Below are 27,497 nucleotides of genomic sequence, written 5' to 3'. Positions count from 1 at the left end.
GTTTTGCCATAATGATAAATACTGTCAAAAAAATTGAAAACTGAACTTTCATCAGTTGATGTAATAATTTCTAGAACGGATAGTTGAACATAAAGTGTTGTCAGATTCTTGTTAGCAAAGTTTGGACATTTATGGCAAGCCAAAGTGGACAAAAAGAGCTATTTTTTTATATTAGAAAATGATTTTTTAACATTAAAAAATAGCTCTTTTTTGTCCACTTTGGCTTGCCATAGACATTGGATGTGTATTTTTTTGTCCCCCCTAGTAACATGCTGTATTTTATTTAGAATGAATTTAGCATATCTTATGCAACTTATAAATGCAGAAAATTATTAGCTATAGATAGTATCTAAGTCTGTTTTATTTTCTCCTGGTACAACAGACCATGTTTAATAACACTATATTATGTCTGGAAGGTAAAAATGATATTTCAGTTGGCACACACTTATCCATTTGGCTCTCGGAACCATAGAAAACTCGATTAAAACAATTAAAGTACTGTAAAAATAGAAAATTATATTGTGTGAAATTATAATTGAAATTTTGAAAATAATGGACAAACATGTAAGATTGACTATTGTGTTGTTATGAACAGTTACATACAGAAATGTGTCAGATATCGGAATGCAAGTTCTAATTGTTGCCATACTGCCGAAGACGAACTATTCCCAGAAGTAAAAACCTCACAATTATTTCCGAATTTACAGTACCTTATCGATATACGTAAAAAATGAAGATTCACTTGAACAAGAAACCAATAGATGGCACATTGCTTTTAAAGAATGTTGATAAATGTTCGCTTAAACAGTGAGCTAGCTTAGAGAAAATCAATTCAGTCACTTGACCATGATCCAGTAGGCCGACATGGCAACAGTTGACAAACTAAATTAAACATGCAACAATGTAACTATAGAAAATATCGTTGTTTATTGTAAGTACTAGTAGTTCCTATTAATATAATTCAAGGTCAAAACATTGAAAAAAATAGTTATCAACCTGATATGTACTGATAGTAATTCATCTATATAAAAAAAAATCTATTAAACGAATTTCTTACCAATTTTAGGAGAAAAATTAACATTGGAAATTACTGATTAATTCAAACTCACTGCACCCATGACCTAGGGAACAAATATGAACTGATAGTAATGCAACTTCATACCTATCATCATTGATCTATCACAAGTAGTTCCTATCAAACTAACTGAAGCAAAAACCTAACAATTGATGATGACGTCCCGGGAAAAGTGATCCCTGTTTGTCTCGCTTCTGCGACTTTCGTCTCGGGCGAGAAAAATCAATGAAAAAGGGCTTAACTCGTTTAATAAAGATTGATACAAAGCAGGCAGACCATATTAAAAAAAATAGAGACCGGAAATTGCAAGGTATTTATATATCGCAAAATTTCAAAAAAAATCACCAAGTACAGGTCTGACTGTTGTAGCAGTTATTGGCAGGTATTGTGTGTAATAGAATTACTTCGCTGATGTGAAAGAAAGTTTGAAACGCTAACTCAAGATATTGATCCTTACAGAAAATCAAACAGAAATATTGATAAAAAAAACACAAGATTGAGATAGCGTTTACATTCTCTTTTTTTAAAAGAAAGAAATGACCACATTAATGTCCAATGGTTTAAAACTTTTGTAAAATGTATGAGTTCAATTTGGGGTTTTGTAATGAATTATTAAACAGAAAAATTTGAAACCATCGTTAATTAAAGTTTCAAAACTGCAGGTTATTTCTTAGCACATACCTTAGTTTCTGTGTTATAATTTTACATTTTGTTCGCTAATTGTAAAGTATTTTTTTATATAATTTTTTCCTTATGTTTTTGAATTTGGCCGAAAATTCTCTCTTTTTGTCCCCAATTTTTTTGTAATTCTTTTTTATTATACTATTTTTGGGGTCTTTGTTTTGAATATTTGAATAAAAAAAACATGATGTCAGATCTTTTGAGAAGTTGTTTTGTGCGAATTATATTGATAAAATTAAAGTAAAGTAAACTGATTTTCAAATATGATATTTCTGACAATATCTGAATATGAACTTCAAAATACAATAAAAATTTGACTTCAATTACATAAAAAATGGGGCTAGTAGGGGGTTAATATTATAAATTTAATTGTAGCTAGAGACCCTTAATAATGGGTGAAGAAAATATGTTAACCTGAATTTACCATTGTGTCGTTAACGTTAAGTTCATTGCTGTCTCATAGTAAAATTGAGAATGGAAATGGGGGATGTGTCAAAGAGACAACAACAACATAATCCACATCTCTATTGATATAAGTTCTGTTTTTGTTTTATTTAGCAAAACTATCCATTGATAAAATGATTATGGAATTTTCCTGGAATGCAATGACAAAGACTAGCCAGATACGTACAGACAGTCCATTTCAATTTAAATTACGACTGCATAAAAATCATTCAATTATATATTCAGGAAGCTATGATTCCACATATACTTCAAAACAATATATATGTAGGAATCACATTAAATATATTCGCCTAGATAAAACCATATTTTAATCAAGATTACTATAATTGCCATATATATAATCAGTTAAAACGGATGTCAATGTAATTGTTGAATATACACGGCGTTTCAACATTCCATTGACAGGTATATTGATGTACTATTTTGCAAACTCGTTTGTTCAGCAATAATTGAACGGTAGAGTTTTTATGGTCAAAAGGTAATAAGCATCGGTTTTATCCGTGCTCGGAATGCATAATTGGACGGTATTACTTGATAATTTTGGTTTGTTGCCCTGATTTTGTTTTTTGTCCATGGATTTATGAGTTTTGAACAGCGGTATACTACTGTGCCTTTATCTTCAGACTTTAATGAAATATTTCATCGATTTGAAACTACACAACTTAGAAATTTTTTATGTATATTTTTGAAATATTTGAAAGCCACTGTTACGAAATGGATACAAAATAATCGTAAAAAGATGCAAAAATGCAGTCTTATGCTAGTAATACAAATGTTCTAAAGTTCTTCCACAGAATTTTATGCAAGGATGAAGTTGTATTGCGTAGACATTTTCTGTTTAATAATTTGTAAGTTCTAAGGTTTGTCATATTCGTTTTTTTCGATTAAAAACATAATATAATTGGGTTTTTTATATATATAAAAAGACCTGTCAAAATTGAGATACAAAACGTAAAATAAAAAAGAAGCGTACTATCATGACGATTGCCTGCAAAATTTAAATTTTTGTTTACATAGTTTGTTTTCGATTCATGGCGATTCCTATATATTTTTACAACATTTAAACGAAAATATTCACTGCTGTAAAATTTTATTTTAAAAAAAGTATGTGCATAGGATTTCGAGGAAAAAACTTCAAGTATGAAAAAACCTCATTGTTACGTAAATTATGTCAAAATTTATTTATTCATTGAATCTTTATATAAATAATTATCAATCTTACATTGTTGTATTGTTTTTGTTTTTTTTCGAATAATGTAAACCAGTATATTTTAATTCATGAATCAATGAAAATGTTAACAAAATAAAAAGGTTACAACCAAGATCGTAAATATATTAAGTATATTGATTGTTCACGACTTACGATCAACTTTATTCGTAAGATATTTTTAGTCTATCGGTCTCGCCTTTCTTAAACTCAATCATAATTATGACTAGTAATAATTATAGATCTTTTTTGTCTACACCGTTGTAAAAGTTATTGTTAATATATAGCGTTGAAAGTTAAAATTATTCGATTTAATATCAGGTTTTATGGTTAATCATTTTTGCATCTCGTTCGTACAGTAATTTTTTTAAAATTATTGTATTCAAGATTTCTTGATCGGGTTCATAGCTTTTGAGAATGCAGAACTTTTGAAATATGATTAAAAAACAAATTTCAATTGTGCAGTCATTGTTAAGATTTAAGATTTCTACTAAATTTCCGTTTTTTCTGTGAGTGTGTTCATTTGATTAAAATGGTAACAATTTTATTTGAAAATCAACTAAAATTCAAATTCAAAATTTCCAATGCTACTATGGTTACCAGCTGCAATGAAACGATAACCCTTTTGGTATACTGTTCAATACATTGACACGTCTATATAATTTCAGCGTTCACAGGGAAAGTGTCATCCTTACAACTGCGTTTAATTGTACAAGACTTTAATGTGTTCAGATCAAGGGTATTGTAAGAATCATTTTAATGCTAGAGCACCTGAGATCACCCCTAGTTTTTGGTGGGGTTTGTGTTCCTCAGTCTTTATTATTCTATGTTGTCTCTTGTGTCCTGTTGCTTGTCTGTTTTGTCTTTTCTTTTTTAGCAATGACGTTGTAAGTTTGTTTTCGATTTATGAGTTTGACTGTTCTTCTGGTATCTTTCCTCCCACTTTTAAAGAAATATGAGACTACCGTTCACTTTAGGTTAGCAAATAATATTTGTTATTTCTGCTCATTCCGAAAAAAAATCTGTGGTATATTTTTTGTTTAATGTTGTTAAATATTTTCATTATTTTAAAACAGTATTACGAAAAACTAAGGATTTTCATATCCCAGGAATAGATAACCTTAGCCGTATTTGGTACAACATTTTGGAATTTTGAATCCTCAATGCTCTTCAACTTTGTACACTTTGGCTTTATAACTATTTTGATATTTGCGTCACTGATGAGTCTTATGTAGACGAAACGTGCGTCTGGCGTACTAAATTATAATGCTGGTACCTTTGATAATTAATACACATTCTGATGATAAACATTATAACTATTCTGTACTTTAACGATTTATTCTAAATCTCAGGAGGACAAATGTAATGTTTTAGTTTTTATTGCGACAAAAGTAACAACGCATTAAGTTTCAATTATATAGCTTACTAGAACACACCCGTGATATCGCGGGTTCGTGACTGAATTAAAGTATATAACTATGCGCAAGCCTTATTTAAGTATTAGTATTGTCATCTGATCAAGTCATGCCGATTATAAGATACACAGTTTTCTCTGCTTTCAAATCTTTCTGTTTAAACCCGTCGAACTGGAACTTATCAATTATTGGTAATATTAATTATTTGGAAAACAAAAGGTCCTGGAATGGAGTATTTTTTAATCAACAGCATTGGTCTATATTAGTTATGAATAAAGTTGAATTCTTTGATTCGCTGTTTTACGTCATGTCCGCTAACAAATTGAAAACTGTACCGTCTATACGCCTTATTTTTAGTCCAGTTTTTTAGTATTTGTATTGTTATCTTAGAAAGTCTTACTGATTAAAATACTACAAAAGATAACAATTTGACAATTTAGTAGTTTCAACCCTGTGATTATGACCCGTGTGTATAGCATATTAATCCTGAATACGCCGTTTGGTGGTGCGCCTTGTCAGATGCGGAACGTACAATAAGGTAATAGGTAACAGGTGATTATACTATTGGGATCGGTATCGGACTCGACCCAGAACTTCTTAATTATTGGCAATATTAATTACGTGGAAAACAAAAGGGCCTGGTGTGGTGTAATTTTTAATCTACACCTTTGTACTATATTAGTTGTATATAAAGTTGAATTCTTTGATTCGTCGTTTTTACGTGATGACGGCTGACAAATTGGACCTCGTAATTTTAGTATTATAGATAGGCAAGTTCAAAGAATTTCAACATTAATTAATTAATATAATAAATAAGCCTTAAGTCTATAAGGATACATGCATCCTTGATGTAAAGTTTTCATAATTGTTTAGATTTTACTTGAACTTATGAACATGTTGAATATGGTTTTCAGGACATATCAGTGTTTTAAAATTCTACTTTTACATGTTTTATATTTACTGATTTTTAAAGCTGGCGGTAAGTTGAGTTTTCATTTATATATTTATTTCGCTTCTGAAAGTCCTTTTAAATGCCATATCTTAATATCGAAGCAATTCTTATATCACTTTTTTGACAACAGTATAACAAAGCTTTAATAACGATTTAATAATTGAGAACATTTGAATATTCAAGAAATCATAAATTAAATGTATTATACATTTTTATTGCTGTTATTTTTTTCTTTAAGTTAATGAGCAATTTTAATTTCTATTGATATTTGAAGTATTCTTTTCCGTAATGTTTAAGACAATAACAATCAAAACAAAAGAGTAAACAAAGACTCACAAAACCAAGGGACATTTACATCAACAATATATAGCTCAACATGCAGACTTTTTATACGTTCAGGTATTTCACATCCAATTTTTTATGGAAATATTCTTTATAAAGCACAAAGGTGTCAGTATTCACCTCATAAACTTACAAAACCTTTGAATAGACTTATTAAGAAGGGATATAATTACGATACTGTTGTCAAGTCATTAAAGATTGCATATTTTGGCGTTAATATTGAGTCACTGATAAGGTCTTTGCGTCGGAACTAAACACATTTATTCTAAAAACAGTTGTTGGCATGACACGGGTTATGTTCTTCTCATATATGTTATGATGGTATGATACTAAACCCCTTACGGGAAGGATTGTGCCTGATGTTCATATGATGAAATCATAATCTTTCAGTCAGTTTAATTGAAGTCTGGAGCTGGCATGTCAGTTAACTGCTAGTAGTCTGTTGTTATTTATGTATTATTGTCATTTAGTTTATTTTCTTTGGTTACATCTTCTGACATCAGACTCGGACTTCTCTTGAACTGAATTTTAATGTGCGTATTGTTATGCTTTTACTTTTCTACACTGGTTAGAGGTATAGGGGGAGGGTTGAGATCTCACAAACATGTTTAACCCCGCCGCATTTTTGCGCCTGTCCCAAGTCAGGAGCCTCTGGCCTTTGTTAGTCTTGTATTATTTAAATTTTAGTTTCTTGTGTACAATTTGGAAATTAGTATGGCGTTCATTATCACTGAACTAGTATATATTTGTTTAGGGGCCAGCTGAAGGACGCCTCCGGGTGCGGGAATTTCTCGCTACATTGAAGACCTGTTGGTGACCTTCTGCTGTTGTGTTTTTTTATTTTGGTCGGGTTGTTGTCTCTTTGACACATTCCCCATTTCCATTCTCAATTTTAATGTTTAAGTTACTGGATGACTATTGCATTAGTACCCTTTATAATCATACTTACATGATTTAGTCAGTTCAATATAAAAGAAAATAATTGGAAAAGGTATGATTGCCTTTATGAGAAAGGTTCCACCGATGATAACAAGACAAGATGATAACAACTACAGGTCACACTTAACACTTATTCAATAAACACATTTCATACTGTTCAGCGCACAATTAAAAAGCCTCGAAGATGACAAAATGTGAAACAAAACCATCGACAGAAAAGTTCTAAACAGTACACAAAACAAAATAAAATGATGGCAGATAAACAAACGTCAAACGTTTTTGATTGCAGGCTCTTTACCTCTAACAAACATAGAAATAATATAGCATTGGCAAACATGTGTGTGCTCAGTTGCATAACAGCACAACAAAAGAGCAAACTGTTAAATGTGTTCAAACGGCTGGACTCCTTGGATCAGATTTAATCTAAAGAAAAACATTTATTTCATTGTTTATTTAACTTTGAACTATCTTTTAGTAACTGTTGTTTGTTAATTTTCTATTTATACATATCGGATGGGTTTATTCTAATAATGTGAAGTTACACAACTGTCTTACTGTATGGTAGTGTAGCGGCGATGAAAACTGTTTTACCCCGCCACATTATATTGTATCAGTCGCAGCTCAGGTGCCACTAATTTTTATTTCAATAATTGTTTTTAATTCAATAAATTTATTTTCATTTATTGTATTTGCATCTATTAGAACTTTTCCTTGTTTGCTTTGACCCCAATTTTGCTTCAGTTTAAAATTAAAAATGAAAATGGGGAATGTGTCAAAGAGCAAACAACCCAACCATACAGTAGACAACAACCGAAGGCCAACAATGGGTCTTCGATGCAGCAATAAACTCCTGCACCTAGAGGTATCCTTCAGTTGACCCCCGAACACATGAGCCTAATTTATTGTAATGATTAATCAAGTCGGCTAGATAAACTGTTATGCAACTTACTAAGGTGAATTTTACTGATCGCATAATTTCTATTTATTTTACAAATAGATATAGGAAGATGTGGTGTGAGTGCCAATTATAGGTTAAAGTACGGCCTTCAACACGGAGCCTTGCCTCACACCGAACAACAAGCTATAAAGGACCCCAAAATTACTAGTGTAATACCATTCAAACGGGAAAACCAACGGTTTACTCTATATAAACAAAACAAGAAACGAGAAACACGTATATATCACATAAACAAACGACAACTACTGTACATCAGATTCCTGACTTAGGACAGGTGCAAACATTTGCAGCGGGATTAAACGTTTTAATGGATCCAAACCTTCTCCCTTTTTCTGAAACAAAAGCATAACATCACAACATAGAAAAACACACGATAAAATATCAATTGGCAGACTTAACTCAATAAAAAAACGTATGATTACACAATGAACAAATAAATTTGATCTGCGATATCTGATTACAAATGCACAGTTTATTAAATATTAGAGACAAACATTCATGACCAAAAAGCTAACAAACAAATTCAAACAAAGCCATGGCAGGACATCACTGAGAAATAGCTAACCCTTTGAAAATATTGATCAATATTCACTTTAGAAAAAAAAACGGTTTTAAAAAAATAATTATAATCTTGAAGTTTATACAAATGTAGTAAGAATAAGTGAAAAAAAATTGAAGATATTACAAATTATCAAAGCTGGTGTACAGACAAGATCCATAAAAATAAAAAATAACAAAAAAGCATTATAAACAGTATCAACAGGTCGAATTAACAAGAAAATACGATTTGAGAGTATTCGCAGTTACTGACAGCTAGTTAACAGCCAAAACTAATTAATAATAAAAAATCATGCATCAGAGACTAAAATCAACTAAAACACATCCTAGGGATTTAGTATGTTAACGTCATTAATAGTCAAAGAAGACATGACTTGTGCAATGCCAAAAATAAATGTATCGACAGGTAGTGGGATAGTGAAGAGCGACTTCTATAGAAATAAAAATTAACGTGTCTGTGTCTCTATACATCTCGCCTCAAAAGATAATGCAATTTAGTTATGTTTTAATTTGCTAATGACACAATCAATATTAGTGCCAATGTGAACTATATTCAGAGATCTAATTACAATATTGGTACGATAACCCTTGCTTATAAGTTTGTGTAAAGGTTCGATGAGTTTACAAGGATCACATAGTGATTTCCTCGCTTTAAGTACAATATTACCATAAAATTTAGGATGTGAAATACCATTTACATTTATTTTTGTTTGATTTGCAATGCTTTTTAAATTCGAGTATTAAAGGGAGGTTTCTCTGAAATAGTACATTTGTTTAAGGAATCTACATAAAATTTTACTGTTTAATGTTTAAGCAGGATACAAAAATTGTGACCCTGGACATTTCCGTTTTAACAAAATTAAAAGAAGGTTACCGAATCATTTTTAATTAAATACTGTGGAAACATAAATATTCGTTGGGGACCAATTTTCGAGGATTTCTTTGGTACAGAGGAACTACGAATTTAAATGTTCAACGATTTACAAGTTTTCTAAAACCACGAAATTAAATATCCACGAAAATGCAAATTTTCCTCAATTCACAAAATTTGGTACCCACGAAAATACGTACGGCTGTACGGTAGTTTGTAATCATATATAAAAAATATACCTAAATGAATATAACGTCGAAATGGTCACGCAATGAAAACTATCATTTTTGTTCTTCATTATTTTTTTTTAAATAACTCATTCTTTAAATTTTAAACAGCAAAACGAATCTACTGATTCATATTTATAAATCTATATTATTAAATTGAGGTTAACATTTCAAACAAACGTCTGTGTACGAAATTTTTAAGTGATAAAAAGATTTTTAAGGTTTTTTTTATACAACGATAAACAACTTTAATTTTATATAAAAATCAAGTTAAATGAACGTTTTAAAATGTTTTAATGTTCCTAGCTGGATTTAAAGGAGCACTAGCTACGAGATATATAAAAAATCTAAAGTATGATTTTTTTTTATTCAATCATTAATGAAAGTGAAATAGTGAAATAATAATTCTATTTTAGCAGCTAAAATGGTTCAGTTTTGTCAAATTAAGCTAATACAAATTGATACTGAATTATTCACTTGCAAGTGAATAACTCGACCTCATTAAACCTGTATTCATGTGAACTCAAATTTAACCCCGTAGAAAGAGATAGAATAACGCATGCATTGTCCGTGTATGGTTATTTAAAGGAAAAGTATGTCAACATTGAAAGTGAAACAAAGGTAAATATTTTGATTGACTGATTCGATCCACAAAAAATCATCCTTATTTAGGAACAAACGACGATAAACATAAATTTTCAATCTATAATACAAAATTTAGTAGACCTATAAAAATCCAACTGCACGAGTTGCTTAATCTATTTATATCTATGTGTATGTTTACATCGCTTATATGGTCATAGAAGGTCAACTCGAATTTAATTAGATGTCTTCCTTGCTAAACTTCACACGAAACGGAGCTAAATCTTATTGAGACCATGGCCTGTAAATTTTTCATTTTATACTTTTGATAGTTTGGAAAAATGTTTTACATTGTTATAAATGAAATATGAGAATTTGAGTCAATTTGGTGAACATGAATTTGACAGCTAGTGCCCATTTAAGCAAGAACCTCATTTTGATAAACGTTTTCGACACATTCAAAAGCGTTTTGTCAATATACCGTCGGTTAACAAAACAGAAAATATTTTATAGATAAAGTCACTGGTTTCAAATGTCTGAGACAATAATGTGTGCCTTCTAAGTTTATATAGTATGATTCTTTACAATTCAACAATTAATCAGAATTGGTTTTATTATAATTTCAAAACTGCTTGTCTTTTTTTCTGCACATTCCAAATGTTCTGTACGACGAATTAATTTGATGTTGTATGTTTTTTGTTTTATTCAAGATTGCATTTACTATATTTTTCCGATATACACAGGAATGCTTTGTAAATATGTTGTTGTATGATCATTAAAACTTTAAGTCCCAAAAGGCCAAAAAAGCTCATCAAATATGCTGTATCAAGCCTTCATTGTTAAAAATGTTACCACGTAATTAATAAGTAAGCTTTAGATTGGTTCTAACAGATCTCAATATTGGTCGACAATGTTCAATAATAGATGAACAGTGATTATATAAGGGGACATCTTTGATGTGAAGTTGCCATAAATGTTCAAAAGTTTACTGGAACGTATGAATATTGTGAATATGGTTTTTAAGACAGGTCAGTGGTTTGGAGTTCTACTTTTATGTTCATCAACTTTTAAAGCTGGTGGTAAGTTGAATTTTTTATTTAGATATATATTTCCCTCCAAAAATTTCTTTTTTTTAAATCAAATGTCACAAAAGAATTTTGATATTGTAACAATTCTTTAAATTACTTGTTTTAATTATTTACAATAGTAAAGTAAAGCCTTTAAAAAGAATAGAAAAATGAGCACAAGTGCACATTCTAGAAAAAATCAAAAATTGAATGTAATATACATGCGTTTTGTTGTTGCTTTTTCTTTGTATTCATGAGGATTTCTTCTTACAGAAGGCCTATTTTTTACTGTATATCTTTTAGCTGCTTTTTTCGTGTATTTTAAGTCATTTGAATAGTGTTGCTTTAGAGCAACCTTCTAAAATCTGCTCAGCTTGTTCAATAAAACAAAATATTATGACATGTGGTATAATAGCCTCTATGAGTATCTTTCAACCGGGGACAACTTGACAAGAGAGGAACAACTATAAGTTAAGAGTATACATTTTATCAATAAACACATTTCACACAGATTAGCATTCAATCAAAAAAGTCAAAGGAGAAAGTCCGGTAAGGACCGATTTTGCCTCAATGTCGGGTTCATCTGACGAAAGATTTTGGACAATTTTAAAACTCTTAAGTGTCTATTTCAGTTGATTTAATTAGTTTATATGAAAGATTTTAACTGATTTAGTCATTAAAAACGCTCCGATTCAAGCCAATATCTATCAAATATGCCAAAAAATGTCATTTTTCATATGGTTTTTGTCAAAAATGAAAGTGGCCGCATATGTGTTCACTCTCAATCTTTATATATGCTATGTATTATCATCAAATACAACTTACATTTCAATATGAAGAATGAACACAAATGCGGCTACTTTCATTTAAGACGGAAACCGTCTCAAATTTATCTAAAGTGCTAAAATTGTGAAGATTGCAGTAATTTAGCAAACTAAATGATGATAGGACCCGATATATGTGCGTAGTATTGTCAAAACAACCCATATCTATGTAGCAGACACATTCTACTTTCCAATAAATAACTAAAAGTTTACATTTTAACAATTTTGTAAAACGGCTATATGTTGGGGTTAAAAGGGGTCTTACTGGACCTACTCCTTTAAAACAGTTTTGAGCATTTGACCGGGTATGTTCTTAACAATAACCAAAACAAAATAAAACGATAGCAACCAACGTCAAACGTTGACTACAGGATCCTTGCTTATGGCAAGCACATGGACAATATTGCAGGGTTACACATAAGTGAGCGTTTGTGTAACACCACAACAAACTGTTACAATCATAAGGTCTGTTTGAATTTTGGGGAAAAATATTTGCTTAATCATTATTTTATCAGATCGGTTGTTCTTCTATTGTTTCGTTTCTCTTGCGATTTCTGCTCATTTGATGAATAAAGATCTTTCCAACTGAGTATGGGAGAATAAACGAAATAAACTAGGAAACCCTGCAAAACAGTCTGCATATAAAGCTAAACTAGGACAAGCAATGCTTTGAAAACTTGTGTGGCAAGAACTTGTGTGACAAGTTTTTCAGCAATAAAACATGCCCTTTTCATATAATCATATCACGCGTTAAATGTCCTTTAACAGGATCGGTACCCTGCGCTTATGAAATCCTAGCTAGAACACTGAAAATAGAAGACATTTTACATCCAAAATTAAAATATATACAAAGGGAGCATTTAAAAGATATAAATCAAAGGACATATCAAATAGATATCCACAAAATAAAAGCTTGCGATCAGACAACTCAAAACGTACAAAAAATGCTATCAATTAAATACATCAAATGTCAAGCGAGTCCTATTACTTAATCATTTATTGATATTACTAGTGTTTATCTATCTAAACAAAACAATGTCTTTTTCTGTCTTTATGGCAGTGGGTTTTACACATAGTAGCACCAAAATATAGATAGTAAATGAATGCCTGACTGCATATGCACCTGATGTATTGTTTATGTGCCTCTATTACCTATATGATACATATACAAAATTGATGTAATTTATGTTTATATATTGAAGGTGTGCAGATAACAACCAATATGATACCAACAATAGTTGATAGTAATGTTTATGCACAGAGAACAGCTGATATCATGAACTACACTATTGACGTTAATAGGTATAACCTTGATCTAAGTGGAATAACGTCCTTCGTGTTTGAAATAAAAGCATGCCATTTGTTTGAATATGTTCTTCTGTCAAGTTCTTATGTCAGAAACTCGTCAGAACCATTGTATGAGATAATCTTTGATAAATACTCCGATAATTTCTATTTCATCATTACCTACTGTTCATATGATTCGCTCAATTCTAGAAACTGCAATATTGAAGAATTTTACCACCAGATTGAACTGAACTGCACTATGTATCTACCATTCTGGATAAGTTGGGCAGGTGGAGACATTAGAGTAGGAACTGGGATTGACGTTAGTGCAAATGTTTTGGGAAATGTCACAAATACAAATAATTTTGAAGTGAGAAGTATTGGAGTATTTACACGTCGTAGGCATGAAGAAAGAAATTGGAAAATACAAATTGAAGGTAATTTCAAATTTGTACCTCATTTGCTATGTTTGCTTTTTGTCTTAATTCATTAAATGCATCTGTGCTTTCTACAGACCTGTTTACCTACCATGATGTCTTTCAGTAGAATTGTCAGTAGTTTTGCAATGTTGTCAGTAATAATAATTATAATATATATATTTTTTTTTCTGATGAGAGAAACGTTTGCATCTTTTTTGATTTTCCAAGAGGTTCTTTCCAAATTTGATTTTCATGTTTTGTTCTTGTCCATTCAAAACTACATTAATTTACTTTACGTACATTTACATTGGAAACGGCAATGTATTACATTTTCCTTTATTTGTTTTGAGATTGTAAAACAGCGATGACTGCTGTAACCATAGTTCGATTCACGTACCGCTGTAAATATAACGGAATTTTATGCGACTGTCATACAGGTGAGAGGTTTAATGTTATAAAACCATGTTTAACCAACCATTTTCTACATTTTCTAAATTTTGAAAATGGCTGTACCAAGTCAAGAATATGACACTTGTTGTCCATTCGTTTGATGTGTTTTATCATTTGATTTTGCCATTTGATTAGAGACTTCCGTTTTGAATTTTCAACGGAGTTCAGTATTTTTTATTTTACTTTTTACATCTTTGAGAATTGACCAGTTCTAATATCTCATTCGAATAATTTAGTTTTCGCATCAAAAAATGACAACCCGAGTTTTAAAAGTACAGTTGAACATAACATTAAACAATACGTGTGACATTTTTGATACGTGCATTCTGAGTTCAGTGGAGGAGCTACTATATTCTCGAGACAACCAATATTTCATCATTAAAATATACAAAACAAATATTTTTGTTAAAAAATAACACATAAAATGAAAGATGAACATCTTTTGTTCAATTAAAATAAATAAATGATATTAATTTTTGAACCGTATACCAGTTTTATATATGTAACACTCAGAAACGTGTCCTTCCCCCCAAACGTGTCCGATTCCCCCAAACATGTCTAGTTGAAAACAGCGCCAAAGCGTGTCATTGGTATAAACGCCCAAACGTGTCTATTTCGCAACTAACCCCCAAACGTGTCCAATCCCCAAAACGTGTTAATGTTTGTGTAATTTTGGTCTTTTGTGGATAGTTGTCTCATTGGCAATCATACCACATCTTCTTTTTTATATTATTCGGTTATTGCTTTTTCATTAACGTATACTAATGACACTAATCTTACCATTTTATTAAAAATATAAATAAGACACGTGAGTACTTTTTTCATATCGGCAGAATTAAACTGGGTTTAAGTGGGGGCGTCATTTCGGCTATATTGCATGTAAATTGTAGGCAAATATTTTTAGTTAAACTGTACAAATAACTGTTTCTTTCTCTGTGCATTAAAACATTATTGTTCTATCTAATTATGCAACTGGACAATTCGCAATCAACAGTCTAAAGTTAATGTATTCAGTGGAACTGAAAAAAACATTAAGACTTGTATGTTTTCTCTAAATATGCATGAAATACTTGCAACTGGACAATACTCAACCAATAGTCTAAAGTTAATCTTTACAATAGAACAGTAAAAACATTAAAACATGTATGTTCAAATGTAAAAAAAAAAATAAAACAGGTAAATAGAACTGCAAAAACATTAAAACTTAAATGCATGAAATATTTGGCACTGGACGTTTAATATGTCTCTTTATTGTGTGTCTTTAGTGATGCTGGAAACCTAAAAATTATTAAAAAAAAAACCCGGATAACCAGTTAATGATTTGATGAGCTTTTGACTCACAAACTATTGGCAAAAGTAGGGGGGAATGCTGTTAAAAACCGGCCATGCAATATTCGGATAAATATAAAAGGTATCATTGGAGTTAATAAGTACAAAGTTAACGATTAATTTAACTCCAGAATTATGTGCATTTTCCCTCTAAATGAATATGAAATACTTGCAACTGGACAATAAGCAATTTCAGTCAAAGTTAATTAATAATAACAGATTAATTTTGCAATTATTATAATCATTAAAAACCTACATTGTACTAACTAAATCTGATAAACGTTATCAGCGATTTTATTTAGGAGATACATGTACAGTATTAGCGCTAAAAGACGTGTGACGTTTTGGCGTTACATATTGGACACGTTTTGGCGAATAACAATTACCGGACACGTTTTGGGGTTATGAAATCGGACACGTTTGGGGAATATTGTACATTTCGGACACGTTTAGGGAGAAAAGACACGTTTAGGGGAATCGGACACGTTTGGGGGGAAGGACACGTTTGGGAGTGTTACATATATACTTACACATTCCCTTTATGTTTAATATTCACAAATTGGTTATAAATATATATATATATATATATATATTAGAATAAAAGATCTTACTTATCATACTCATAGGGTAAACGTAATGACATATTTCTAATATTTGTTTTTATGTTTGCTTTTGATTAACTGATTTCTTTTTCATAACTTCTATTTTCTTTTCACAGTCATTGTTATCCAACGGTTTGTTTTCGGTGTGTTTTTGTTTTTTTGCATCGAAGGCGGCGAACGGTAATATGTATGTGCTCACCAAAACATTCAAGCAAAAATATATAAGACATTAGCATTTCTGTGCAATGTTTGAAATTTGATTACATGTCAATGGACTACGTGGATGCTTAATTGTCAGAACTTATCTTTTTTTTAATTTCAAAGACTTTTTGAGGGACAGGGAATCGATTTGTGAGGTTGGATTGGATTGACTTTTCGATAGACGGGGTATCATGATTTGAGATGTGTTCGCAGTACACCTATTTTGTACTAACTTGGGTATGTCAAAAGAACAATTGAATCATTTTCGTCGAAATCATAAGAATAGTAATAATGATCCGTTCTATTCAAACTTTGATAAGATAACTTTTCTGATAAAATAATCTATGAAAAAAACTCCAAAAATTGTGTTTACGCCAGACGCGTGTTTCGTCTACAAAAGACTCATCAGTGACGCGCGAATCAAAAATTGTTTAAAAGGCCAAATAAAGTACGAAGTTGAAGAGTATTGAGGACCAAAAATTCCTAAATGTTTTGCCAAATACAGCTAAGGTAATCTATTCCTGAGGTAGAAAAGCCTTAGTTTCAAACGACAGATCCATATTCTAGATATAGATGTTTATATTAAATATGGCAATGAAAACACTTGAATTTATGTACAAAATAATTTTGTTAAAAAGATACTAATTATAATTCGAGATCCAATCATGAATATCTACAAGGGCAATAGAAAGAAAATATCGCAAAAGATGTATTCTATGCGAAATAAAAAGTGTTTGAATTACCCGATGTACAGCCATTAATATGTTTGACGATGATCGGAGATTTCAGGTATTCGCCCAACAGACATCAGCGGAATAACAGTGAAAAATACCCATCAGACAAACTTACTAGTGTAAAATTAGCCGTCGATAATAGCCGGTGCAAATATTCATAGGGTTCAGCAACTTTTGTGTAACTGGTAGCTATAAAGAATGTGTTTATTTCTTTGCCTTTAAAAACAACAATGAATATTAATCACTCGAGGTCAATTATATACGTTTCTGCTTCTTTTGTTATTAAATTAGGCCGTTGTTATGCGCTTTTTTTTGTTTGGATTGTTTTACACATGTAATTGTTGGTCCCTTTATAGCTTACTTTTTAGTATTGAACCTATTTTTGCTTACTTTTCTAGATTGTGTCTTGGATTGAAAAATGTTTCATTTGGCACTTATACCTCATCTGCTTATTTCTATATATAAGGCACGTTTAAAAAAAATAATAGGTAATATAGAACCCACTATGATCCAGAGGAATTGAATAATTGGAAATATTGCGCATACGTCAATAGACCAGCAGCCGAATGATAAGAATACCTCTAAGGTATATTTTGGGATAAAATTAGCAACAGACGGACATTATCGATGGATGAAACTATATAAAGTATTTAAGCTATTTACTTATTTTTAGCACTTATTTTTAGCATGAATATTGTGGTGCTCTTATTTTTAGTTCAAGTCCTGATAAAAAAAAATTACACATCCACTACAGATAGAAGAGTTTCAGTGCCAGTTTTCATGTTTTTCGAGGCAGTAACGTTGATGAATGACATTTTACATGTTTAAAAGAGCTCAAAAATTGCTCATACTAGACAATGGTCAATTCATCTGAAAATTCACTGTTTCACGCCGTGAAATTACTACATAACAATGGAAAAAATCTGTTCAACTACTTTTACAAGGCGACAAAGAAAGTCGAATTGTGATACCCGTAAACAACATTTGTTTTAATCTGAGCATGGAAATTGAAGGGTATGTTATATATTTTACAATAGACATATTCGCAGAACAAAAAAACATTTAATTTGAGAGTCCCAGACACTATGATAGTTGACAGTTTTCCAACTAATTCCACGTGTTTTCAACTAGTAGTAAACTCGTAGTAGCCCACAATGCGTTGTAGTTAATTGAGTCGATTGGTCAGTTTGTCAAAGCTGTATTGGCCTTGTGTTTGGGAAATTACGATGTAAATATATTCTGACGTCAGGAAATTTAGAGTTCTCGACCTGCTAAATAGAAGTTTACATGAATACGAATTCAAGTAGGTCGAATTATTCATTTGCAAGTGAATAATTAATAATCAATGTTTTTTTTATTATGTTGACAAAATTGAACCATGCAGGCTGCTTTTTGCATTTCATTGATGATTTGGGCAAAAAAATAATATATTAGATTTTTTATATATCTCGTAGCTAGTGCCCTTTTATTTATATATTTGGTACTATCATAAAAATAAAGTTGAAAATCTAATGTTATTCGTTTCTACCTTCAATATAGTTTCTTTTAAAGAAAAGATTGTCTTGTAATTATTTTATTTTTCATGAAACATGTGAAATTATATACTACAGTATTCGATGCACATTATAAAACTAAAGTAATACTTGAAAGATCAATTAAGTCATAAGGATATAATAAGATGTAAATATAAATATTACAAATGATTTTGTTAATTAATTAAATAAAAGCTGCTTCTAACAAATTCCATTTGTGATCCATTTTTACTTTTTGTACAGGGGTTAAGAAACATACAGAGTATTTTTTTATATTAATCTACTACTTTAAATATTCTAATCCACCATATTTTGTGGAGGTCATGTTCTTACATCTACATTTGTATATATAATGTTTGAATAACAACAAAACATTATTAACTATTTTACTGTTGACAAAATCCTCCGACAGATCTAAAATGACTTCTTTTGCACTGAAAAGCAGGATAGTGCCATAATGTTTAATCCAATCTACAACGGATAGCCAGAAGTGGTACAGTACATTCCCAAAATATGTGAAAAATATTTTCTTTATTTTTTTTAATTTCTGAACAAAATGTACATAGTTCAGTTTCTTTTAATTTACATTTCAATAAAAATTAATTACATGGTAGAATCCTATGAACAATCTTAAATTGAAAGTTTTGTAAAAAAGAATTTCTGGTTCTAATGAAGGGCATGGAATGAATAGCATTTCAATCTTCATTCTGCATATTAAAATCTCTTTCCCATTTTTCACGGGAAGATAAAGATATCACTTTATTATCTTCCAAAAATAATGTATAGAAAATTTTACAAGATTTTGTTTCCTTTTCAACTTTATCTATTAATTTATTTTAAATAATTTCCAGTGTTGAACTACCTTTTATTATACTTTTCCATCTGTTCAGAATCGCACTTAAAATACCATAAAACTCTACAAAATTAGTATTAATATCATATTTTTTTTAAATTCATCATATGTGAATAATGTATTATTATCTGACATCAGATCATTAATGAAGAATATACTATTTTCAATATATTTGAACCTCAAAATCATCTTGCCATCCATTTTGATGTTCGAGTTCAGCCATATGGACTGGGCCAGAATTTCAGCATTGTTTTTAGCTTTAAGCTTAATTTTTAACTTGGAAAAATTTACCAGGATATCATGCCAAAACGGATTAACTTTTTTTCTGCTAAAAAGAGCAATCCTACTTGACTTAAGTGTAAAATGTAACTAAGTAGCAAGACTTTCCAAGGAGAGTAATTTTGGTGGTCTAATAATTTATACAGCCAAAACATTTTTACACTATAGCAAAAATAATAAATATTATGCATCTTAAGACCACCATCACAGTGTTCGGACATTATCACTGCCCTTTTCACTTAATCCAGTTTACCTTTCCATAAAAAGTTGAAAAATATATTCTGAATCTCCTTCGAAACCCCTTCTGGGGGGTTAGGAAGGACAGTCAGAACTTGAACTAAAATGGGAAGTGCTAAAGTTTTAATAACTACAACCCTTTTAATATATGTTAGTGCTCTTATAAGCCCAATTATTTAGTACTGACTGTTAAAGAAAAGTTGCTTCAAAGAATGACTCCAGATTTTATGCTAAAGAACTGGTTATATTAAAACTGTTGCGTCCTATCACACGGAGTTGTATATAGAGTGCTTATACCTATTTTGTTAATCATATTCTGGTTACAAGGGATTGATTTTTTTTAGATTTTTTTCGGATTTGTTGTTCCACAGTTACGGATTTTAACTGTCATATTTAAAGCAATATTTCACAAATTGCGTTCTGACTCTGGTATGTCTGGATTGATCTCATCCTAAGTTTATTTCATTTTGGTTATTAGGAAATGAAGCACCATTTTGATTTATTAATCGGTTTGTCATTCAGCTACACTAGTAACAACTTAATATGTCTTAACTGAATGTCAGTATGAAGAAACAGATTTGTAATAACCGAGTTACGTAACAATAATAAATATTGCAGCAGTATTTTGACTTGTTATTTCAATAACAACAAATACACATTTAGCATCCAACAGATAACACAATACAACTGGTTGTGAATAAAAAAGGTAGTTGAAGGTTCAAAGGATTGAGTCAGACTTACATGGTATTCTAAAGGCTCCTATCCGTGTATTATTGTATTAACGATGACGTAAGAGAAAACGTTAAATCATATATTCGAAAGGAACGTTTCTTGCGTCTTTTGGTTAGTAACCTTTAGAAAGACAAACAGATTTCGTTATTCTTGAATAAAGAAACGTTATTAAATTTTGTCCTTACTTCGTCCTTCTTGTCCGAATTATATTTTATAAATAAAACTAAGACATTTCTATATGTTCTGTCATAAATATAGACAATGTTAATGAAAAGGGAGGCATACTACATTTCTAAGCATTAATAAGGTATTTACTTAAACAAACATTGAGATCTCAAAGTGAACGTTCAGAACAGTGTCGTGGTGGATGTAAACTCTATATGACAGGATAATTATTAAGTATTTCATATATAACCATTCCCCAGATATACATATAAAACGGCCCTTATCGTTTGCAAATTATAAATGGTTTTGAATCATGAGTATGAAAGTCACTGCATTTATTAGTTTTTGTGCACACCCGAGAAGTTGACCATCCGGCAATATTCAAATAAATATATGTTTATATACAATTAAAACACGTTTAATAATATATATTATCAGTCCAGCATTGACACAATATTCTTTTTTAAAGGTCATACACACAAATGATAATATCCTTTTTTTACATAATTCTTGGATTTTGTACAAAAGAGGGACGAAAGATACCAGAGGATAGTCAAACTCATAAATCGAAAATAAACTGACAACGCCAAGGCTAAAAATGAAAAAGACAAACAATAGTACACATGACATAGCTTAGAAAACTAAATAATGAACAACACAAACCCCACCAAAAACTAGGGGTGATCTCAGGTGCTCCGATAGGGTAAGCAGATCCTGCTCCATATGTGGCACCCATCATGTTGCTTATGTGATAACACATCCGGTAAATAGTCTTATTTGGTAGGTCACATTCATGAAAGGTAAGAGGTTTGTAAGGAACATATCTGATCCGAACATATCCGATATCATTTGTGAAACGGTTATTCCATAATGTTCAACCAACTCGTGATGGCGTCCGTAAAATTTAAAAATGATTCAATTCATTCGAAATAACCCATGTTTTCTTTGGAATTACAATTTCAATATGAACAATAAAGGTATGTCGTGCGCTGTTTGCGCAGTTTCTTTATGTTTGTATTGCCACGGGAACATCAATTTTTCCAACAGTATTGTAATAAGTCCATGTATAGCCAAGTATATACCATTTTAATTGTTGTTTTTTCTATAGAAGTTGTTTGGCCTTTATACTTATAGAACATGCTTCATCGACGCATAAGACAAATATAATTCAAAAACTTTCTCTTTATAATTTCATATTTTAGTACATAAGCATACCGTTTAAGATTGCATACAATTCTGTTCATAGAACCTAACAGATATGAAACAAAACAATTGAAAGAAGTGTCATTACTCCTTTATCTCATGTCTTGGATAAATGCAAAAAATAAAGCTTATGAATGACATAACAATAATATTAAAAGCTTTGATTTCTTGACAACATCACACGGTCACTTGACCATAACATATGCAGTTAAACATTTTTTTTTATACAAATATGAAACTGTACCCGACTTAGTATTGTGTAACATTTATGTTTGTTTTAAATGAATTCGTATCCAGTTACCTTTGTAATGTTCGAAAAAAAACTTCTTTATATGCTACAGGATTTTGAATAATTCTTTCGAATAAATAGATAAAACAATTTGATACAGTTTCAGACAAATTTGCTGGATATTTTGACAGCTGTAGTATGGATAATACCAAGTCTGACATGGTTGTTGTCGGTGAAATAAAATGTTCAGAAATGAGATGTGCTACTAGCTGTGGAATGTCAAAGACTTGTATGGGTTATAATTTCAACAGCGCCATGAACAGGTTTGTGTTGTCAAAAATACTTCTTTACACTTACACATTTATTTGTTTGGTTTGGTTACACATAATATGTTTTTAAATGACATTTATTTGTTTGGTTTGGTTACACATATTATGTTTTTAAAAACCATTTATGTGTTTATAAGTTTGGTTACACATATCATGTTTTTGAAAACCATTTATGTGTTTATAAGTTTGGTTACACATAAGTCCGGAATTCGGGATGTATGAAAAAAAATAATTTCATACTAGTCGTTTGCTACACTTTTTTAAAACCTGGACTTACGATATTTGAAGTAAGAAACCCGTTCTTTTGGTTCTGAAAATAGAAAATGAAGGACACACTTAAGGAGACACGAACAAGTTAATGTTAAATCGATAACTCATTTGATAAAATACATTCTATAGTGTCGTATTGATATACAATGGGGACAATTAAAGATGATTATGATACAGAAAATGCATATAGTAAGGTATATTTTAAGGATGTTCTTTAATCACGAATTTAGATTGTTAGAAGTCGGAAGACCATTTGTTACGGAAAACAATAAGCTAAAAATATTGATAAGGCATGGAGCTCCTTTTCAAGGTATTTGATTTTTAAAATATGACAGTAAAAGGCTGACTAGGACGTTTACCTTATATTTGCATTGGTAGTATTTGGGTCTCAAATTAAAAAAAAAATATCTAAAATAAGCTTTAATTCTTGTGTATGACCTTATATGAGCTATTTATTTAAGTCTTATATGAAAAGATAAATGGGTGTTATTATACAAAGTATTTTACATAGTATTGTAGAGTCTGAACATTTGACACAAATTCCAAAAACCTCACCTAAGTACATCCTTACTATACACTACATTTGTTACAGAAAATATTTTTAACAAGGCTCATAACTAGTTTTCTGTGTATTCAAAGCACCCTATTTTGGTTTTCAATAAGGTGACTGCATGCGTATAATTTTGTGTTCTTAGTTGGCATGATTATATGTATTTATGGTGATTAAGATTATAAAACATGTTGACCTCTAAATAGTTATTATTACATTAATACCTATTATGTCTGTGCTCACACATTGTTTTCAAAATAATTGAATTATATGCGACTATCATACAAGTTAGAGTTTTACAACTTTAAAAGCAGATTTAATCTACTATGTGATACATAATTAACTACCTTAGTCAGGAATATCATAGTTGTTTTCCATTAGTTTGAATTTTTCTGTAGAGTTCAATTTTATCAAATGTATTTTTTAAAACAACAGTCATTGTATACATTTTAGATGTGAACTTCTCTGGTTTGGATCAGACGTTGTGACAGACATACCACATCACACTGAAGCCGGATGGATATTCTACAGTAAATGTTTCAATGGGAAAACTGCCTGTCTTGGGTGTTATTTCTAGATGACTAATTGAGAAGAAAACAGTCCTTGATAAGGATATTATTTGAAATTATTTTTTTAAATTCTTTGCATAAACTTAAGGATTTATTATTGGAATTTTAAAGACAGATGTAAATTAGCGATGATCGAATATAGTGAATCCATTTAGAAAAAAAACAAAACAATAAAATTAATTTTACATGCAACCTTACAAATCGAGATCGAGTGGTTAGACAGGGTTAAACGGCTCCATGTACTTATTTCCTTCGAATTCTTGCTGCAAAAGATTTTACATCAAGGGCATAATTTTTAAATGAAACCCGCATAATGTGAATATGTATGCTCGTAAATTATTTCAATTAGAATATGTCAGTATCTCACGAAGAATTACAGTGTTATTGCAGGAGAATAGGGAGTTAGTTGTGGGTAAACTGAAATCATCGCGCTGTTGTTTTTTTTGTTTTTTTATCTAATTGTGAAGTTGTCCTTCTGTCAATATAAAATAAATTCAAACCTTGTAGTCTAAGTATATCCTTAACTTTACTAGGAAAGATGAGATGCTATAACAGACTGTTTTGTAGGATTTTGAATGACACAACATGATCAATAAATTTTTAAATTATGTTTAAAGAACATGAACATAGGTATTGTTTTCATCATTTCGTTTTTTTTATGTATGATTTAGTCACCGTATCATTAGCTTTGCTATTTCATAATCAAACAGTATTTCAAAAATCGATCATTGATGAATCATCCGATGGAAAATTACCAAACGTAATTATTCAATATGATGATGAAACATAATTTTTACTATAGAAGGAACTTGAACACTGTCTTTGGGTCGATTGTTTTTCCCTTGTTATTTTCCATTTTGTTTCTCTACTTGTAGATTTTTGTTTGCTGTTTGTTTGTTTGAGGTAGGAATGGCTTTTGTATGTGGCATATAATTATATAGTTGGATTTATATAAGATATTTTTAGTTATATCTGTGTTGTAAAACTTTTTATTTTTAATTTCAACCAAAATAGCAAAACTGTGACTAGAATATCTTTAATGGAAATTTGATATTTTCAATATCTATTTATCAATCAAGAGGGCTGATATCAGTCGAGAGCAGAAACCAGGGCAATATTTGGTATATGATATGTAATGATTTAGTCATCACATAATTTTTTTAGCGTTTTAAATTGATAGGTTAGGTAGAAATTAAATCTGGTGCCTCGATAAAGGTATTTGAGTTTTAAATTAAAAAAAATCAATGTTGGCCCACTGATGACAAATAACTAAATTCGACTTCGGGCTATTATTAGATATGTAAAAACATACTTATTAGTACAAAACATATTAATAAAAAAACTTTAAATGATCTTCATAAATTCGATGTGAGTTCAAAGCATAAAAAAATGCTCATTCTAAAATTTTGAAAGTTACAATAATTTCATTTTACTGCAATTCATTTTGTTTGATAGATGGTTTTCATTAAAAATTTGTAAGGCAGAAAGGTTATTTAGCTTGCTTCGTTTGGTGTATCGAATATTTCATACGTCGAAAATATTTAATGAAGGGTCCCATTGGGATCGTCATTTTTCTCTTGCATTGTTTCCTGTTGATGATAAGTTTAATACTGATACGTTTATACTGCTGCTTCCGTAACCTCAAATGTTTTATTATTGTGTTTCATTTTTAAGATATTATATATAACACTTCATTATATTTTAACCTACAAATGTAAATAATTCTTTATATATGTCATTTTATGTTGTGCGTCCAAAAAAAATAATGGTAAACCAACATACGGAACGATCGATTTTTAATAATACTGCAAAATAATGAATACAAAATTAAGTCAAGTGACTTGGTCTTATTTAGTTTGACATCTTATTTGAGCTACATTACAAACAGCTAGGAAAACTGTTGTGAAATTAACTGTCATGTTATAATTAATTTCATTTTTTTTATCAAAAATATCATATGAGGGAAACATCTTTTGATTGAAAAGAAAATTTCAAGTTTCAATCAACATCGTATACTTTACGAACAAAATATTTTGTTATGAGCATTTAACATAAAATTGTCATTTTATATTGTGCATTTTTTTAAATAAATTGTATAATTTTTCATTAATCTATTAATTCAAATGAGTGTATAGTACTAATCATAGTACATATAATATTATTAAAATAATTATTTAGTGTGAAATCAAAACATTAAAAAAAAATATCATGTACATTATTTTTCTCTTTTTTCGAAAATTCATTTTTATTATTTTTGAAAGATGGTTTTTTATACATCTGATAAAAGCCACAAAAGCTCTTCTCTTCGAAGATTTGAGTTTTCATAGTATGATGGAAGATCTAAACTACAAGCATAAATGATTTTAAACTGCGCTAAACAGTTTTTGATGTATGATTCATAATTTCAGTGACAAGTTTCCAAGATAATGATATATCCCAAACTTGCATAATAATATAGCTGAACTGATCTCTATAATTAACATTGAAATTGGTTGAATGTTATGGAACACTTGTTTCACAAATGACCATATGTATGTTTCATATGCTGTGACCACATAACCGTCCTCCTTTTTGTTTTACTTCAAACAGAAAACAAATTATTTGAGACTTACTCTTTATGAGCAATACGACCTGTGGTATTCAATGAGTAGAAAGTGATTACTCATCCGTATTCTTAATAATCACCATGATTGGTCAGATTCAGTCACTTAGTCACAGTTTTATAAAAAGTGTGAACTAAAGATTTTAATGTGTTGGTTTTTTTATAGTGTCTTGTCTGTTTTTTATTAGAATTTTGCTTTAAAATAAGCCCATTAGTATTTTCACTTTCGATATCAGTAGGCAAACAATGTCGTGTGTCGTCTATTGTTGTGAATTTTTTTGTACATATGCATTGATGTATTTCCTTGAAAAGACCTATTGATTTTGTTCTGATTATTTTTTCCCCGCCACTTTTGCTTCGGAAATTTTTCAACATGCCATAAAGTTATTAGGCAAATGAAATTGTTGCGCTTTTGAAACTCACCAATTTCAACAGGATATGGTTTCCATTTGGGAGTTATCTCCCCGTTTACCGATTTTCTTTAAATAGCTTTTGTTTAAAAAAATTATTTGAGTAAACGTGCAAAATAACCATACACTTTAAATTTCAATGTATCATTTCTAACCGGATGTGACATTTTGTTAAAATAAAGTTGCAATTTATTTTATGATTTTAAAGCTGTATCCGGATATTTTTTTTCAATATTATGTATACATATGAATATAAATAGTTTTAACCTGAAAAAAGGAAGTTGACATAACAATGTTTAACGTGTAATGTGATTTAGCTTGCTACGTTTGATGTATAGAATATTGGAGAAGT

At 30.2% G+C, this 27,497-nt stretch overlaps 1 protein-coding gene across 1 annotated transcript; it reads left to right on the top strand.

Annotated features, from left to right (window-relative positions):
* Positions 1 to 13,630: 13,630 nt before the first annotated feature.
* Positions 13,631 to 24,141, top strand: LOC134684764 (uncharacterized). Its single transcript, XM_063544070.1, has 3 exons — positions 13,631 to 13,887; positions 22,576 to 22,738; positions 24,018 to 24,141. The coding sequence occupies exons 1-3, from the start codon at positions 13,710 to 13,712 to the stop codon at positions 24,139 to 24,141; spliced, it is 465 nt and encodes a 154-aa protein (XP_063400140.1). The 5' UTR covers positions 13,631 to 13,709.
* The last annotated feature ends 3,356 nt before the right edge of the window (positions 24,142 to 27,497 follow it).

This window comes from Mytilus trossulus, chromosome 9 (genome assembly GCF_036588685.1).
Source record: "Mytilus trossulus isolate FHL-02 chromosome 9, PNRI_Mtr1.1.1.hap1, whole genome shotgun sequence".
Taxonomy (NCBI): Eukaryota; Metazoa; Mollusca; class Bivalvia; order Mytilida; family Mytilidae; genus Mytilus; species Mytilus trossulus.
The sequence above is the reverse complement of the archived record's forward strand: the minus strand, read 5'-3'. Positions and strand labels throughout refer to the sequence as shown.

What these genes read in the sequence shown, in the direction of transcription:
- LOC134684764 (XM_063544070.1), top strand. Translation starts at nt 13,710, where the DNA reads ATGTATCTACCATTCTGGATAAGTTGGGCAGGTGGAGACATTAGAGTA. An exon ending in TTGGAAAATACAAATTGAAG is followed by an intron (nt 13,888 to 22,575) that starts GTAATTTCAAAT and finishes AATTTGATACAG; the next exon opens with TTTCAGACAAATTTGCTGGA. An exon ending in TTCAACAGCGCCATGAACAG is followed by an intron (nt 22,739 to 24,017) that starts GTTTGTGTTGTC and finishes TATACATTTTAG; the next exon opens with ATGTGAACTTCTCTGGTTTG.